The 19,681-nt window shown below is 43.3% G+C and overlaps 1 protein-coding gene across 1 annotated transcript; it reads right to left on the bottom strand.

The window, feature by feature from the left end:
* Positions 1 to 9,163: 9,163 nt before the first annotated feature.
* LOC110986993 (uncharacterized) lies at positions 9,164 to 19,566 on the bottom strand. Its single transcript, XM_022249367.2, has 10 exons — positions 19,431 to 19,566; positions 17,935 to 18,038; positions 16,778 to 16,909; positions 15,606 to 15,725; positions 14,760 to 14,913; positions 14,180 to 14,231; positions 13,019 to 13,075; positions 12,441 to 12,541; positions 11,435 to 11,596; positions 9,164 to 10,404 (listed from the first exon to the last, which is right to left on the bottom strand). Exons 2-10 carry the CDS (start codon positions 18,006 to 18,008, stop codon positions 10,270 to 10,272), a joined length of 987 nt encoding a protein of 328 aa, XP_022105059.1. The 5' UTR covers positions 18,009 to 18,038; positions 19,431 to 19,566; the 3' UTR covers positions 9,164 to 10,269.
* Positions 19,567 to 19,681: the final 115 nt, after the last annotated feature.

Here is a 19,681-nt window from a genome sequence, read left to right as displayed (position 1 = left end):
TAATCTCAAACCCAATTAAACAGAAACACTGTCAAAAAGGAATAAGACATCGGTAACCCGCTTGCTGAACAATTAACCACCTATTTATACAATGTATAGGCAAAAATGTTGTATCTGAGCACAAGGAAGTAATCATCAATAAGAAATGTACAGGTGCTTGTGAAGCATTTGTTCAAATCCGTGGCTAAACCCTAGCTGTGTTTTTATTTTTACCTTTTCATTTTTAAGCTTCGCTTTCAATTTTTTCTGGGGGGGTTATTTGTTTTTAGAAGTCATTGTCATTTGGCGATTGACACAATTACCACGTTCTCAGCACAGGCCTCACATTTTACATCGTTCTCAATTCATTAACAATGCTATCGCACCTTCCCGGGAAGATGAAATTGAGGTACATGTTTACCCAAGGACACCAATCACTACTTTTCCGATTGCAACCAAAAGGTGGATGAACTTGCTTTACCTCTCATCTGCAGACGTGAGTTTAATCCCTGCTGGGGCGCTATATGAAATATGCTTCCCTTCCTTTTATCTCTTTACCATGAGAAAATCTTCCATAGAACTTTTTTCCCCCAACAGATCTGACGCATTGATAATCTCCCTGCCTCGTCTCCGTGTTGACGTGCTGGTGAAAGACGGGTGCAGTCATTTTTTTTTTCGATTTTCAATCAAGCTTTTTATCCCAAGTTTCATAATTCGATTCTCTGCACAAGTATTCTCGCAACGCTGGAAAACAAACTCAGATGCCCTCACCTAATCTATAATTCTGTATAGGCCTATAGTGCGCGAGTCGAGCGGCTAAATCGTTGTGATTGTACCCAAATAAATTCTGAAGCCTTTATTTTTAAAAGAAAGCTTAAGGGCAAAACTAAATGCCGGGCTTAATGCTTTTAGTGTATGTTGAATATACAGTTCCACAACATCGCACCGTCATCGCGTTGTGCCTTGCTTCATTAAAACTGGAATATCTTATGTCCAAGCAGAATGCCTTGAATAAATGTAGATAGCAACTGAAACTTCTGCGGAATCTCTTTTTTTAATGGTAAGTCTGGCTACATGGCTTCCTATCTCATATCGACCCTCTCGCTTGCACATGAGGGCGGTTGAGACAGTGATTGGTTGAAAAAACCGCTGTTTACGCATCACTTACCTCTGATTAAATCAAATTCCTCTCATACACGCTGTGTCCTGCACTACTGGCTGTCGGAGTGCATTGGGGGTGTGAGTTACACAAATTTATGCGCGTGGATTTTTCAATCACCGCCTAGAGAACAAAATCTCGAGACTCGGATGAGGTTGTAACGGTACACCCTCGCACCACTACATGAATCACACTGAGCTATCACCACGGAATATTCAATTTATGGTATTTTGGTGACAGTTATAATATGCCCTTATCAATCTTCAAAGTCACCAAGAGCTGGGTCGTGTCTGAATGCGAGATTATTACGGCTTTATTGTTTTCTTGCTATTAGTGAGTGCGCTTATGGCCTAGTTGTAACCTTTCATAACGCCCTTAATTTTGGGCAATCTGGCTTACTTTGGGAGGTTATATATCGTTCGCTTTGGTTGCTTTGGGCTGGGTTTCTTTTCTTCGGGTTTTTTTTTTTGGTTTTTTTTTTGGTAAATTGTTTTATGCTTGTGTCTGTACGTACGGACAATCAGATATATTTTGCATCTCGTCATGGATACTCACTACTTGCAAACAGCACTTCACTGTGTAGTGCATAAAACTGCCTTTGTGGCAGATCTGTACATCAGCCGTCACTGAAAATTATGGCGGCATGCTGGAAAACTGCGCATGCGCCAAAGAAAGCAGCTGCTACTGAACAGCTCGCAGCCATGACGCGTTTCAATTTCCCATGATTCAGAAAGGATCATTTAAAGAGTCCATCCCTGTACAAATGATCACGATTTAAAAGAATTTCAACCACTGAAAGCTGTCCATGAAACGGCATAATATTGCTGTACGCATGGGATAGCCGCACAGACTTTTTTCAAGAGTCAGCTAGACTAAATTAAAAACAAGGTTAACTCTTGACTTTTGGAACTTCGCAGAAAAATGAAAGCAGTAAGAGAAAATTCGTGGCGAAGTAATACCTGTCTAATATGAAGGTGAATAGATTCAAAATTAATTTAAATTAACTAATTTAGAATTTTTGATTAAACGTATCCTTATCTTTCAAGCCCAAAGACTTTTACAAATGGAGGTGAGCTTTATAACACCAATCCCAGAAAATGGGGTATAGTTTAAAATATTTAAGACTCAGGGAACGAGATGGAAGTGGCTCACTTGTGAACGAGGTTGCGCAGGATTACCAAGCATGTTAAGTGCAGAAATTACTGCTTTCAGTGTCGGATGATCTTAGTACAGCTGGATTCTAATACATGGTAGTTGAATAACTTGAGCATCGACGCAGGAGTGAAACAAATTTATTTATGGTTATACGGCCGCGGACAGTCACTTTTTGTCCTCCAAAGATTTTGACTACTGCGCAAGAAAAAGATATAGTATATGTTTTTCCTCATTTTAGCGAGATTGCTAGTCAGTTCTGCCTTGAAATGGCGAGATTAATTGCCTGCACGACTCCCGTGCAGTCCAACAATGTTATTGCAGAGAGGTATGCATGGTCTTCACGCTGGCATGCAGAGATATTTGCGGAGCTCGGTAAATATACATCGAGGTACATATTAGCAAATGTTATCGTCGCCTCGTATCATCGCAGCGATAAACTATCTTGCTGGGGCTTCATCACGCTTCTATAGCAACGCAATCGCCTGTGTTCTTTGGACAAAAGCAAGTCGTCAAAATGTGCCCTATGTACACATTCGGCACAATACGAACGCGCCATCCAAGGCCATGTCGCCATGAAGAAGCAGATTGGGAACTCGACCGTGTTGCCAGGAACCAGTGCACATGTAGTGACTGAATAAACAGGCCCTGTGGTTTATGATTATTATTTTTCAGCACTATTGTTAAATAAACACACGTTTCCTGCATGTAATTGGTGTATAAATGGAAACAAACGTATTATGTGAGTTAACAGGTAAAACCAACAAACTCCAATGACCAATTTTAGAAAAGGTTAAAACATTTGGGACAAAACTTTGCGCTCAAAGTTGTGGCTGTTTTCATAACGCCATACGCTGCAAAGGTGTTGGTCTGGTTTAAATGAAATCATGGTATGATTTTTTTACACATGCAGCGAGTGCAAGATTCCCATAAAATATGCACATACAGCCTATATTTATATCTTGCCGCCCACGTGACGCAAGCGACCTGAATCGATCATAAATATTTTCCATTCCTAGTATCGAAACAGCCAAAGATACATCGGGGCTTATCCACCAGTGGGCCAATCCTCTCTACGGCAGCAATGTGGCTAATATTTTGTGATGGAATGCCAGTCTGAAACCTACTCGCAGTCGCTGATGCGTGTAGGCCTACTATATCCAAGAAGAGGAAAGCACACTCTCGTTAACGGTGCTATCATTCGTAAGTGGTGCTCTCCTTACGAGCCATTGATGCAATTGGCAAGCATTTTCACACAAAACTACATAGGCCTATCTCCGTTTGACTTGGATATCAAGTCACTTACCTGCGCGTCGGTTGGACCGGCTTTACCCGGCTTTAGGCAACATGGTTGTCAACACGGTTAACAGGCAAAGAATGCTAAACTACATCATTGACGCACGTGAGAAAGTCAAGTAAGGACGAACCACGACAAACTGCGTAGGCCTACGCTGCACTGTTATCGAGCGACGAGCTTCATCCATTGACCCGACTGTCCCCCCAAACACTCATGAAAAAAGTAGCACGGTTATTCAGCGTGGGTGTGAATGCACGAGCTCCTGGCGGAATTACAGACGACTGAAGTCTGCATCGGAATGGCCTCCGAGATGCTCGAGTGATGATGAAGCTGACGCGCCAGGCGTGAGGGGTTGACAGGGTTACCACAGCATTCACCGCGGAGCGACAATATTTACACGAACAAGTGCACGCAGTTAGTATGGTTCCTCCACACAGCGCCGCATAATATGCAATCACATCACAGCTAAGTCCGTGCTCAGTATAATAAGTAACCACTGTTGAAACTTATAAGCGGCCTTCCCGCAACCAACGAAACACTACACCGGTGTCATGGACAGATTTGCCATTTACGGGTGACTGTATCTGCGGTGTAGGATGATGGCTGATTAAACCCGCCGCGCGGCCGTACGGGTATCGGGTTAAATAATTAGTGGTGTACGCAGCCGGCTGGCGTGTAAAACACTGCCCGGACCTCTTTGCGCGTTATTAAAACAGGTGACCCTGACTTAGGCCTACACGCCTTGGCCTATTGAGAACGCCAGGCCACTGAACTAGACGACACTGTCTGAAAGGTCTTAGCATACTCACGGTGTTGGATAGTCATTCATGTGCAATGCGCGCCTGCATTTAGAGATTTTGACACACTGAGGCAATACGTTCATAGTTATTCACGCATGCACATAAACGGCAATGGAGGGGGGAAGTGTAAGCGGTTCATTGAAAATGAACAGGGATATATATACACAGTGCAGTCAGTTTGTCTCAGGTCCTGAAAAATTGAAAAAAAAATCTTGATTTGTCTACAAAACCCTTTAAAATCATCATAACTCATTAACTGTTTAACTTTCTAGTTTAAATGTGCTTTTAGGCGTATAAAATATAGACTTTCGTAGAATTTCGTTCGCCCCAAAACAAACTGAGGCCGTGTCCAAAACAGACTTCCAGAGCTACGGCTAGGTCTCTTGCCGGCGCATTTCCAGGTATCTTTCCGAAGGAACGAAGACCTAGCGTTTCAACGTTTAAACGTTTCAACATTATCACGTTTCAATGAAGCCTGAATATAGGGTTCTCCAAATCTCGGCTTCAATACGCTTGTCGATCTAACTAGTTTTTACACTGTGACTTGATTTAAGAAGATTTAAACTCGATAAAAAGTAACATTTTGCGACAGCGACATTTTGTGTATAGAGTAGGGAATGCATTATGCCACATGAAGGATGAAGCCTGAGACGCCGGCGAAGCTGTGATTTAGAAATGAGAATAGAGGGGGGGATATAAAATTAAACAGAAGAAAATTAAACAAAAGAAGACAGCTTAAAGATGCTTCATTTTTGACCCGACTGGGCCTTCGTAGGAGCTTGGTGTGGGACCGGCGATGTGGGATTCTACATTCGAACCGCCAGGCGTGAGCGTCGATCCCGCCCGGGTCTCAAAAATGGGGCTGGCGTCCGCACATGCACAAAAGGTGCACGGTATTCTAGGCCGTGTCCGAATCACTTGGCTGCGGCTTGAAATTATGCGCAACTCTATGGGAAATGGCTGCGACCACTACCGCGTCGATTGCAAAGAGCCATGTTGGTCGGAAGCGCGACCGTAACGCGTGCATTTCATAGTCGTTTGTGAACCAGCAAAGTGCATTTCCTACGAGCTTGCGTTGCTTTTCGCTCGTCGCCCAGCCCCCGAAGAGGACGCTCGAAAGAGCTGATGGCTTTGCACTGTGATTGGCTATATTGTGCACGACCTGTGACCGCGAGGTTATCAATTCCTGTTAGCGAAGCGTTATTCTTTTTTTTGGGGGGGGGGTCGCTGATGGCCAGGCTTTGACACGGGCAAAGTGTCGGTTTCATGATGAAAACAAGGCCTGGGTACCACCACGTGTGGTAATTTCTCTTCTCACTAAGTATTACTGATCACGTGTCCGTTGGCAATATATTTCAAATCATTGGTTGTCTTGATCAATTTTGGAGGACAAATAAAGAGTAATGAGAATATTTTCAGCAATTAGTAACAAAACGAAATATCGAATTGATAACCGCCGCTTGTGTAACGCATTGAGCGAGCTCGCGCGCCTGGCAGAAATTACCAACAACGTTCTGCGCGTCGTTACGTGTGACCTCGTGTGGTGTATTTCCTTCACTATGGTCGTGTTGGAAACGGGCTTCCAGAGCTATGGCTAGGTCTATTGTCGACGCGTCCCCACGCATTTCCAATGGAGCAAAGACCTAGACCTAGCTCTAGACAAGAAATTCGGATGCAGCCTAAGATCTGTGCAAGGCCATAAGCCCCCCACCCCACCCCACCCGCCCTGTTCGGGCTCTGGGCGATGAGCAAACGTTGACCCAACTAACTCCAGGGAGTGGACGGATACAGACTGGTTCCCGTTCCGTACATAGTCTCCAGACGTCTTACAGACGTCCTCCGAACGTATGGACCAGTAGCGGGTAATGAATCCAGCAGAATCCTACCGTGTGTATGTAAATAAGGAATTTGTGACCATGCCCGTTCAATACGCAAATCAAGAAGCAGCTGACAGAATATTTTCTTCTTCGCTACAGAAAATAACTTCACCAGAAATGATTCATTTATCAAAAATTTAACACAATAACCACTGATTTTTTGAAATTAATTGCCGTAAAATGATTTATCGATGATAATCCTTGAAACGTAAACTACCACACTTTGATCAACAGAGGCTTAGCAAGGATGGGTACTTTTTATTCGCCTTATCCGCGCTGAATCTATTTCATGTTGAAGCATAGCTTTTGGCCTGAAAAAAAAAAATTCAACATCCTGACACACCGTGATCGCACACGTCAAACCGTAGCTACCTACCAGTCCCTCTATTTAATTTAAATTAATAGGCTATTAACACCAGTCCAGTGGATGGACAGCCTTGGTTGAGCGTCACCCAACGCCTAGGCCTCGAGCAGGACCAAGAGAGGGCGCCCTTTCCTATACAACTGCGGACCTAATTTGGTACTAACCACGTGTCGCTGGTTCAGTCACGAATTACTAAACGCAGGCGTTGCAATAGCCTTTGATTAAGGCACCCGTGGCGAAATGGATAGTCGATCAAGACCATGAACTGCAAGAATGCCCAAAATTAACCCTGCATGCGCATGCAGTAGCCGAGCTACGGTGTGTCGTGGACTGTGCGCGCTGCCGCAAGCGCCTTGGGAGCTTTGGCTGCATCCGAATCTCTTGTCTGGAGCTAGTCTAGGTCTTCGCCCCATTGGAAATGCGTGGAGAAGCGTAGACGATAGACCTAGCCGTAGCTCTGGAAGCCCGTTTCGGACATGATGTTTGTTTCCAGTGGATTTATCTGAATTATTCAATTTCCTAATGTTACGAGTTATTCACATTTCTCTGAACCAATCGTGTTTTGGGGGTTAAGTAGTCCGAGCACGTCTGGGCTAGTTACGTTCATGAAGTCGCTGCACAACGGTGCGGCCTGGTATTTGATACTTTTGCCATATCCAGTTAGAAGATTGACAAATACGTCTTGACACTCCAGAACAGCCTCCACGGCCAACATTTGCTGTGGTTTCAATTTGTCGATCGGAATCCCAAGATTCTGTGCTGCATATTTGAGGCAATTCTGGAAGAGATTGTCGTCTAGAGCTTACACGACTGCCGGACGCCGTGTTAAATACGTGCGCCATTCATTGTAATAATGAATAATTTATTACATGCACAACAGAGGCGATCGTTTTGATTGGTACGGTGGAGACTTATGCATACACAGATATCGTATCTGCTATCGAAACGGTAGCAAATGTAAAGGAAAACTTCAGCTACGTGGGGCAGAACTCCAAAGGCGTGCGGGGCGCGGCGTGCGTGCGGTTCGTCGTGTAGTCTTTCTTCATGCGTCTCCTCCAGCTCCTCGCTCTTGAGCGACTATCCATTTCGCCGCGGGCTTCTTGATCAAAGGCTAGCGTTGAAGCCGCGTCGCTACCAACGAAATGAACACTCCCGACCGATGCGTCTCTTTTCAACCGAGGTTGCTCGAGGTGGATGATCCATGAAAACCGGGGCACATTTCTATTAGATGGCGCGGTGGCGATATGTTGTACATTCATTTAATGTACCTGTTTTGCCTGAGCCTCTGGATATTATCTCCACAGTGATTTTTAAAAAGGGTTGAAGGTTAATTACAGAGACTGCCTGCCGACAGCTGGCTGAGAGAAGCCCACTGCGCTGATGACTGCAGCGCAGGTGTGCTCGATTCAAGTGCCTCAATGTCAAGAGCCGGTAATGGCAGAAATGGCATTACCTTGTCCTTCACATGACAAAAGCTAAAATGCCGTCAAGGCGATCTGATGCATGACCGGAGGTTACCACAAAGTGGCATATTAATAGTGATACGCGGTCTGAATGGACATGTCTAAATGGGATCGACGAGTAAAAATCATATTTGCGGGGTAAAAGGTTCGGAGCCTGATGGATAGCTTTGCACAGGTCGCAGAAGACCCACCCTGGCAACCCATCGCTGTTAACAAACGCGGCTTTCAAAAGAAGAGCATCAGTTCGGGATGGGTCTGAAATATCATTACAGGTATAGGCCCTACGTGTAAATTATCTGATCGAGAACTCGTTGAAGTGAGGTTTTGTCCTTATTAGTAAAATAAATTTAGGAGGCTACAAATTTGGGGCTACAAATTTGGGTAGTAAAATTTAATAATCTTTCAGAACTAATATTTCCCAACAGGCAGGAAGAGCAAAGTAAAAGGAAAATATCCCCGGTAGGATTCGAACCAAGAACACCCACAATGATACTATTCGGTTCGTAAAGGCCTTGGTCAAACTGGTGGATGCGCCACGATTTGCAGGCTCCCATTGGACGATCGCTGAAGTTGCGCGTTAACTTCCGGTTTCATGTTAACGGCAATCAATGCATGTAACTCTATGTGCAGTGCGTGTGCAGTTGGCGTGGTTTAAACTGAAGTGACGTACGAATCGGATCCACGGATAAATTCTTTTCCTTACCAATACACTACGCATATCAGCTCGACCGGACTTCGTTTTTCGTTCTTTTGTGCCAAAGACTCATGCGCACAATGACGCTGAAGCTTGTCACGTGATTCAGGCAATATTTAATTATAGGTCCCGCTAATAATAATTTATTTTAAGCCGAAATCCAAATAGGGGCTTTTCTCTGTAAAAGCCTCGTTTGTAAATAGCGCTGGGAAGTCAGATCGGGTGCGCAGGTACAGAAATCGGTTTCATCATTCACAAATAAACAGATTTTCTTTTCACTGTGCATAATACAATGACAATTCGCAAATTCTCCCATAGGTGTGCAACAGTATTGACGAAAGTTTACCAGGGGTATTTTAAGAATCACTGGACGCAGGGTAAACGTTTCCGTTGTCCGTTATATTCGACATGTACATGTACAAATTATGGACAGCCTGGTGTACACTTTCACAAACTTAAAATAAGGCCGATCGGCAATCGGCCTTTTCTTGCGTATGCTTTTGGAAGGGGGAGTGGGAAGAGGAATGATCAGTGTGTTCTGTACACCCGTAAAGAAAACGACAAAAATGGATGACCCCTGATTCAGCAGTTGTGCACATTACTATATTTACACGTACATATACGGTAGGCAGACCATGTGGCGCAGTACCCCTAGAACTGTGGGGTCCGACGTCTGCTTCCTCGTGGGAGTTCTGGGGGCAGTGGCGCAATGGATGTCGGACAACTCGACCGTTTGCCAAACTCGACCGTTGAGACAAGTGGACCGTTTGCCAAGTCGCCCCTTAGGACAACTCGACTTTGACAGGGAGGCAACTCGAATGTAGAAAAGTGCGAATCAGAAATTTGGCCAAAATTTCTTTTCTAAATTTCCTAGAACAGGTTTTGTTCAACAAGAAGCTTACATTTCACCTTTTAACTAGAACCTGTCTAAAATGTAGAACTAAAAGACAACACGAAGGAGATTTTTATTTCGAGCGATCCAGAACGAGGCATGCTATATGTAGCTGGGTCAGCGCGGGTGAAAGATCGACTTATTGCGCAAAGATTGACTTACTACGGCAACCTTTTTTATAATACCTCAGAAATTGGGCTTGTCTATCTACTCCGTGAAATTCCATCCCACTATTAAGGCATAGTATTTCACACCGTGGCCTCAGCAGACGACTGGGCGGAGCGGACAGCGTCCCAACGGACGACTTGTCTCAACGGTCGACTTGTCTCTGCCTTTTACGCATGGACGGTCGAGTTGCCTCAACAGTCAAGTTGTCCAGAGTCGAGTTGGCAAATGGCGCAATGACTGCTTTTAACTGCAGCTCCTCAGTTATTTCAACAACTAAAGCATGCATGTACACCATGGATGGACTGCAGGCCAGCAGATTCGTAGTTGATTGCTTGATGACTTGACCATTTGATTGGTCTCCAGCCGAGTTCCGTAATCGTTGATCAGCACGTCTCAGAATTAAATCGAAGCCAACAACAGTGTCTTAGTCCCACGAGTCATCCGTGCCGATGGTCAGAAACTTCTTGAAGTATTCTGGGTTGGATTTGATCTTTTCCTCTCGCATCTTCGCCAGCTTGGCAATCCATGCATCCATCTTCTCCTTGGAGGTTTTGGCCAACTGCTCACAAACAAAAATGGTATTCGGATAAAAGGATAAATGATACCAGATTCCTCCCCCAAAATTAAATGTTTCTATAGAGTCTCTCTTTATAGGCTGATGCACGAAATGATACATATATATAAAATGTTGCGTGGTAAAGACAATTATTCACTTTATACTGAGATGGAGCTGCAAGAACTTACAGTCAAACCTCGTCAATAAGAGCACTTTGGATACAACATTCTGCTAATAACAAGGAAATTTTCAGGTCCCAATCCTTTATTCAGCATTCTTTTAATTCCTGATAGTACAAGGTTCCTGTTGTATGTAATCGGCAAAGTCCAAAGGAGCCCTTGTATATTGACCAGGTTCAACTGTATAATTGTGGCTGTAAGCGACTGGCTGACAGATCACAGAGGCCACATGCCTCGATGAACGCTGGCATTTGGTCAGCGCGTGGTACCCTTGAAATATTATCAGAGGTGGTAAGTATATGGGATGCGTACGGTATGCAACTCGGGGAAACTTGCTCATCAATCTGCATGACAATTTCGTCAGATGCAACACACGCAAAGCTTTAATTGCATCAAAATATTAATGTACATGTACATGAACACACAAATAGGGTTTCCCCCAAAAAAGACACAGACAAAAATGGTGATATTTCAAACCAATCAGCTTTACGTAGAGTTTCCGTTACCTACACTGTTTCACATATTCCCTGATTGTGCCCACACCCAGGATTACGCATGACAGCACTGCATCTGTTGTTAACCCAATTTAACTGTGGTGAAGGGCGACTCAGAAAAGTATGCGGCCATCCACAAAATCGCTGCAGCTGCGAGAGTGTGCCTGTGCTCGTCACACAAGGTGGGGTCTCCATCGAAGAGGAACAATTGATCCAATTGATCAAGTAGTTAACATGGATAGTCCGTCCTCAAGACGCGTCACACAGGCATATTCAATAAGGAGAATCCGCCTGGGCAGTAATAACGATTCTGTGGTTCATAAGCTAACGGCCTTGGGGGTTATCTAAAATCCACCTTACCAGTGAACTGGCCAGTTCTCCCCTGTTGACAGTCTTGTAGAAAATGGTTTGGTTCCGCTTGAAGGAGGCCTGGTTCAGACCAGCCACCGAGACGGCTGCGCTGCCAAATATGGCATTGTCATGGTTCTGCTCTTTGGTCAGTTTGGCGGGTAGAGGTCGGGCCTGGCAGTGGAGCAACAAATGAAGTGGAGTGACAAGAGTGCGTCAGAAAAGAAATATGGACGTTTGCAGAAGATTACTGGAGGCCTTGTCACTGAGTACTAACCACTTCCTGCTGGGGGCAGTTATCAATGATGATGATGCTGGAGCGGGATATTTATCATTTTTTTCCTGTTTTCAAAATTCTTTAAAAATTCCTATCTTCATTTACTGGACACTTATACCCACACAAAGAATTGTCTGGTCTCCACTCTTGTCTGACAGACAAAATCTGTTGACTCCTGAGTATTTCAGCCAGGCCTGCAGCCTTGTAAAAAGAGCCCATATTGTGCGGTGTTATATAACTTTCTTTTGTTCGCGAACATGGCACAGTGCACTACTGACCTCTTTTCAATAGGGGCCAAATTAGCATGCAGCGGTGCTGTGTGGCTCATTGCTGCGGTGGTGGAGTGCTTTTGTCCCCGGTGGTAATCTGCTCGCTCTAAATGCCCAAAACCGTGGTATACTGTTCCAAAGCAAGGCTGCATTATCTCCACTATTGAGAGTGAAAAAATGTCCGTAATGCCCAGCAGCCTGGTCTTTTGTTACAAGGCCCAGTTCCCTTTGTCCGAGTTCGGAGACCCAGGCCACACATATAAAGCATACATGTCCGGTACTGGAATCCCTGGCAGGCAGTGGTTAATGAAAGAAAACTGCTCTGTGTAGCAATTATTCTTTGTAAGAAATTAAAAAGACACAAAGATTCTTGAATGTATTTGCAGTTGATTTTAAAAAATAAACACAGGTTCTGCTTGCAAAAACTGTTAAATTAGCAGTGTTGAGCAATTGGGCACGGAATCCTGCTCACCGTGCTCTGTCCTGACAGAAAGGTGCTTGGCTTGAATGAGTCCTCCTCAATCTCTGCTATTGCCTTTTGTTTCTGCTGCTCCTCGGCCAAACTGAGTGGCTCTGAGTATTGAAGGAAATCATGCAGTTACATGTGTGTAATTCACAACACAGGCTTTAATTACGCGATTGTCCACTGAAGCAGTGGAGTCAAAAATATGACGCTACGTGCAGATTTTATGTGTGGTCACTGGTGCACTTATCGTCTTTGTCATATAGCAGGGCATTCTTTAACACATACATATATGTGAGTGGGCTCTGGTTTTGTGCACATTCTGGGGAAAGCGGTTGCAGTGTGTGACTTTATATTAGTACTTTTTGTGCAGGGATCTTTGCCAATGAAGTGCTATCAAATACTCGTGAATGAGGGGAAAAGAAGCAATAGCATGTTTTCTTTGTTTTGTAATTTAAGAAACGGTTGATAAAAATACTCTTTCACAAATGGTATTAATTTTGAGACATTTTCAGTGAATTACCATAGAGCAATATTTCTGTTTCACTGATTTCCGGTTTCAAAATGAGACACAACTATGTATTTACCTTGCTTGACAGTGGCAGATATGACTCCCTTCTCTTTCAATTTGTCATTAGCAGAGGCTGGCAATTAAGAAAAGTTGAAAACTGATACATGAAAAACCAAGACAGTTCAAAGGAGTCTCATTTTCCTATGCTGAAGAGGCTCTTTGGGTTAGTTGGTAAACAGCAACAAGATGCACAGCTGTGTCATAATGTGCTGTGCACCAACTATCCCTCACAGGAATATCAGACTGCACTGTTGTGCTGTCCAGCAACTGTGCCTCACTGTTTCATGTGCATCATTGAGCAGTAAACCAACTGCAGTGAAGAGGACTGCACAAAAGAGCCTGTCTCATTTTGGCTGGCAACCAACTACATGTATATACACATTGAAGCTGTGCATATTTATGTTCCATACAGAAAACGCATGCACAACAAAGACTGTTGGCATGCGTGCACATCTGTGCTGTTGAATCACACGAGGGTTGATGACAAATATCAGGCAAATACAGTTCCCCCAAAGCAAGACAGTCCCCTCGTTCATAAGGGTGGAGTGATGGAACCATTCAATGTGAAACGCCAGCAAACTCTACACAGTGACACAGTGCAGTAAAGCTGACGGCACATTTTGGGGTTTCAACACAACTAGGGCATCAAGGCCTGTCTAAAGTCACAATGGCTGGGCTAGTCCCCATCATTATCATCATTATTATTATAATTACCGAAAATGGGTCACTTGGGAGACATTCCCATAGGAACGTGCACAAATTTTTTCAAACTTTACCGTCCCATAATTCAATATTCCCTAATCCGATCTTAACCAAACTTTGCATGTTTTCCTCTCAGACCCTAATCTATCATCTCTCAAAATGTGCACGGTAAAAATTTTCCTCCTTTTGGTAGTTGGAGCATTACCGATGTCTCCGTAATATTGAAAAATTTACCACAAAATGTCTCCCAAGTGACCTATTTGGAAATATTATTCAATGCATAGAGCAAATTATATTTGCCGTGTCGGTAAAACACTACTGAGGAGTGAAATTGTCAAAATGGGCATTTCCCAAATCTCATTCCTCTTCAAAGCGAGAGCCAGGTAGAGCAATGAGAGATCAGTGCTAAGGTTTTCCCCTTGATGCAAAGCAAGGAAGCATATCCTTATATAGTCTCTAACATACATGTACATACCTGCCGCCTCCAATGCCTTCTGCATCTTCTGTTTCACGGACTCCGAAGGTGTCTGAGACAAACCATACAAAAAAACAGCTCTATTTGTTATGCAGGTTCCAAATCAGGCATGACCACAATAGTGGACTCCACACAAGAATAATAGACCTGAAACATAATGACGTCACAGTTCGTTTTACAAGTGTGCTCCCCTATGGGGGCTTTATGACTCGCGTCTCATCTCAGTGACACGACAGAGCGCACATGTGAACAAAGCGTGACGTAATTTTGTTATAGGTCTACTAATGCTTTGAAGACCACTCAAACCAGCTAAAACAGGGTACAGCAATACATGCACATTGTGATGTGAGATAATTGCGATAAGGGAAAATGAAGCAAGGCAGCATGACACAGAAATCTGTACACAGTGCTTGGCGCTGATGCAGCTGTAATGTTCACGCAACGCATATGCCCTTTGTTGAAACACAGTTGTTCGCAACAAATTGAGAACGAAATCAGAAAAAATTTGGCTTAACATGTTCCAGCATGTGTTATCTCGACACTGCCATTCAAGCTCCCCGACGATTACTGGAGTGCTCACCAAATTCTGGGATTGTTTATCTTCCTTGAACTCCTTCGTTTTCTCCTTGGAGTCGTGTCGGGAGCGGCTGCCTCCGTGGGACGACCGCTCCAGTGATGCGCTGCGGGACCTGCTTCTTCGCCTCCTGCTGGGTGTCCTGGAGCGTGTGCGAGACCTACGGACGTGGTGGAAGAGATTTGCATTAAGAAAAGCACCGCTGCATTTCCTCTATTACTTCTGATAAAGACTTTCTTTTCAAAAAGATGGAAGTGAGCATAAATATGGAAAAAGAACATGGTTGGGGCATTTTTGGAGTGTGTTCAAACCTATGAACATGGCATAAATCTGCACAAAAAGCCCCCCCAAAAATCTGTTAATTTTCTTTCATTACTTCATTTAGGAAGAGATGAGATAACATGGCTTAAATAATTAAACTCTATGCTAAAAAAACATATTTTGGAAATTCTTTTACAAGATGTTTTATTGACAATGAAATGTTTCGTTACTAAAAGACCTACAAGACAAGTATGATGAAGTAAAAGCAGGCAATTTCACTGCAATAACTAAGAGTGTAGATACATTATAAAATCGCATCAAGCATCACGGATGCATTTCCATCCTGGGTTCAAAACAATAGACTGTTACTTTGTGCACTTGGTAAAGCTGAGGGTCAGTAGTTAGCTAAATCATGGTGGAATTAGAGGCACAAGACAAATTGCCTTAACCCTAACCCCTGAGGGTGTTTGTAAAATCATCTTAATATCGGAGGATTTGGGACTGTTAGGGATATTATCCAGTGCTTTTGAGAGGAATGTGAGGGGGTGTGTCAAGTGATAATCCTGCTGCTTGCTTCAAATATACAAATACCTTCTCTTTGACCGACTGAGGCTGCGTGACCGTGACCGGTGTCTGTGCTTGTTGGAATGCCGGTCTCGATCTCTCGATCGACTCCGCGACCGACGACCTCTCCTGTGATCTAAGGGAGACCTAAAACCATGAAAAATGGATAACAAAGGTGGTAGCAAGTCAATTTTTGCAAGTCCAAGTCAAATCACAAGTGAAGTTTTTGCAAGTTTAAGACAAGTCACAAGTCATTTGGTCAAGTCACAGAGTCATTTGATCACAGAACAAAACAAGTCAAGTCACAAGTAAATTTGATCCAAACACAAGTTCTGTGAGTCACAAGTCTTTTGTCCAAGTACAAAAAAAATTGCACGATGTGTGATTTCAAACCACACTTAAGCGACTCAGGTGAGACCTTGGGAAGACAAAACCGAAGTAAAGTTATGAGCCAAATGAAGTGTTACGCTGACTACATTGTATTTTAAGAATGCAAGGCGTAAGTAGATAGGCCTAATTTAAACTATAATGGGTTCAATTAAGTAGATTTCTGACTTGCATTGGTAACGAGTCATAACGTGAAAATCCAAGTCAAGTCACAACTCATTCTTTGCAAGTCAAAGTTGAAACACAAGTCCAAAAACTGATAGTTACAAGTCAAGTCATGGGGTCACAACAACAGTAACTTGGGTCTGACTTGAGTCCAAGTCAAGTAACTCAGGTCTACAACTCCAATGGATAAATCATGATAAGATCTGACAGATCTGATAATGGGCATTCCATCTCCTGGTTGTTTTGCATAAACAACAGATGTCTGAGAAGTATGTGGAGACGGACCAGTGCGTTCAATATAAACATACATATAGGCCTACACAACATGCACTTTGGCCAATATTTTTCCATCGTGGGGCTTCAAGAGTATCACAAATTATGAGACTGCTGTGAAAATTTACATTGTATAACACAAATACTGTACCAACGACATTCACAAGTTAGCATCTGTGGTGTTTGGCTGTGCCGGTAGAAATGTCTTCTCCAAAGCCAGTTTTTTGGCTAAAAACTACTGTAATGCACATGCAGGTCTTTCCTACTTATGTATTTTGATCTAAGTTTGTTTCTGCAGCATGTCTACAGGTAAACACACGAGTGCTGGCCCTACCAGACCTGGACACCTGTCCTGTCAACTGGGACATGCATACCTGGATCGACTCTGTGATCTGGACTGCGATCGGCGATGGTGCTTCCTTGATTTCGTCCGCCGGTCACTGCGGCTTGAATCACTACTACTGGACCGAGATCGGGACCTTGACCTCCGACGAGATTTGCGGTGTCTAGATTTCATCAAAGACAGGAAAATAACAAATTATTAACATCAATTATATTACTTACAGATCAATACACCCAAAGGGTGAATTTTTCAATGCATACTGGAACATACTGTACAGGTCACTAATTGGGTAGTACTTATTATCATCAACAGGCACTACTCCTATCAACACAGTCAACACATCAACAACGCTTTAATAAACAAATGAATTAAAATACAATTGGAAAAAAGAGGGAAAAAATGGAATACCACAATGGAGAAAAGAAAACTTTGACCAGTTTTGATATTAAATCAATGTGCTGATGCTTTGATGTTATGCAAAGATATGAAGGGTTTCATTCCAAAATGAGAATACACCATTCAAATATTCAGCAACATCGACATGATTTTGAAATATTCAAGAACAAAAACAGAATACCAGGTCTGCCTAAATGTTATTATTCACTCTTCTTACTCAGTGAGCTGTTTTTTACTAAGCAAAACACATAGAAACAGGCTGGAGGCAACCACAAGGTGGAATTCAGAGATCAAAATGGCACTGATCTCGTTATGGAAATAAACTCTTCACATTTTGTTTTACACCAAAACCAAGATTGCAGAATGACACCAATGGTCTATAATGAACTTGAAATTATTTTGCACACAGTCAACTCAGACCCGCAAACAAAAGTAGAGAATAGCACAACTCATTTGTAATTACCTTTCAAAAATGAATAATAGTGCTGTTTTAATTTGATTGAAATTATTAACTTTTTTTATTTCTGAAAATGGAAAACTATTCTTAATTCAGCCCTCCAGCTGTCATGGCAGTATTAAATAAAACCAATTCAGTTGAAAGAATCCAAATGTTTCTAATGGGGGCACCCTTAAATTTAAGGGGGATATTACCAAGGGGACAGGGGATCAGTACCTCACAGTAACTGGGTTGAAAAGTAGGGCAAACTTGCCGACATTGTGAAGATTTGATACAGTATCTCCTTTTTTTTCCAACTATTTTAAAAGTACAATAGGCCTACACTACAGGCCTACCTGCGTTCACTGCTTAAACTCCGTGATCTCGATCGGTGTCTGCTTTTCTTGTGTTTCTTGCTGTGGCTTCCCATCTAGACCCAAGTACAAGTAGTCACCGACCTCTGTGATAAAAATAAGGAATTGTAACTTTTGCCAAATCTGGTTTCACTTGTTTTTCAAAGACCTACACGGAACTGACACAAATTCTTCTTTTTCTGTGCCTGAGTAAGTACATATGTTGAAACCGAACCATGCCAGACGAAGCACAGTCTATCAGGTGATAAAGTGTGATGCACTTTGATGCACTTGGCATGATGAGACAATGGGAGCTAGTCCCATTGAACAATGCCACTGTTGGATCTTGTGGTGACTGGCAACCAAAGACTCCCAAGCTGTTTGGCCTTGGGGAGGGTTGACCTGTTGGATTTTGTTACACTGGGCATGCAAGCCACTTTGACAAATGATGCAGTTTGATGGTCTGACAGGGTTTCTAGCCAACAAGCACCTTTGGAGGGTTAGGGATAAGGTTAATGTGCGTGGCTCAAAATACAGCGACCTGGCTTAAAGACCCACCTGGACAATTTGAAGGTTTGCTGAAATTGGTTTTTGCAATATATTTGCAGCATAGTATTTCATTTTTGGGGGGCAACTTGTAGCTCTGGAGGATTTTTTTTTGGGGGGGGAGGTCACGGCACACGTTCACTCTCTGTGCTGATACAAAAGCCTGAGGTGAAAGTTTGTGATAGCCTAGTGCTGCAAGTTTTTCTCAAGACTGATCATGCTCAACAAATTACATTAAAAGAGTTTCATATGTGGACATTGCAGTCATGACGGCGGTTTATGATGGGAACGTGCCCTGAAAGTTTGTGAAACATGTAAAATTTGTACATGTAGGCCTATCGTCAAGTGTGGCAGGGCATGGCAGAGAAAATCCTCGCGGTCTGCATGACGTACATGTACAGATGGCACAATCGCAAAATACCCCACCACTCACCTTTCCCACATTGTAGCTGGCTGCAGATTTTTAATATTCGGCAGAGGGGCAAAGTTACCCTTCGCAGTAAACATGGTCATGCACTCAATTTCCCGAATGTCTAACATTAACACTATGAAGCATTTATATTTACTTTTTAGGCTAGGCCTAGCCTATTTTTACCTTGAGTAATCCTAGGCCCACATCATGTACATGATGTCCGTGACTAAGGAAATAGAAATTAATTTTTTTCAGTTTCTTGTCGTGCTCGAATGGTTTGTGCAAGGGTGTTGCTATTGATTATTGTGTTGGAGCTCGTACCCGGACCCCGCATGTTCCGGGCCCAACGTCGGCCTAGTCATGCTAGTGCCGTACTAATGCTTGGACCCACCATTGCACCAACCATGCCAACGTTAACCCGCATCATGCCAACTGACGTCGTGACCGAGATTTAGGCAAAATTGTTTTTTTTTTATCTGGTGGCCTATCGTTACTGCGTGAAAGGAAACTTTACAAAGTTACCAGCTACGGCAAAACTTACTTCAGGTTCAGTTGTAATCTTCGGACTCTGGCCCCTTGTCGAATTATTGAAAAAAGAACGAAACTTAACGCCCAGACATGTCCCCCGCAGCAGTTCTTTGCGCCGCAGCACTGTACTACGGCGTGTCATATCATGCAGGGATGTTAATTAGTCAACACAGCGCCCTCTTTTGGTTTAGGGGGCGTAAATGTTGCAGGGAAAGAAGAGGTACCAGCGATGATCACCCCAGACAAAGCACGTCATAACAACGG

This window comes from Acanthaster planci, linkage group LG14, assembly GCF_054643075.1.
Source record: "Acanthaster planci isolate LZ-2023a linkage group LG14, COTS_SCS, whole genome shotgun sequence".
NCBI lineage: Eukaryota > Metazoa > Echinodermata > Asteroidea > Valvatida > Acanthasteridae > Acanthaster > Acanthaster planci.
This window is presented reverse-complemented; position numbering and strand designations above follow the sequence as displayed.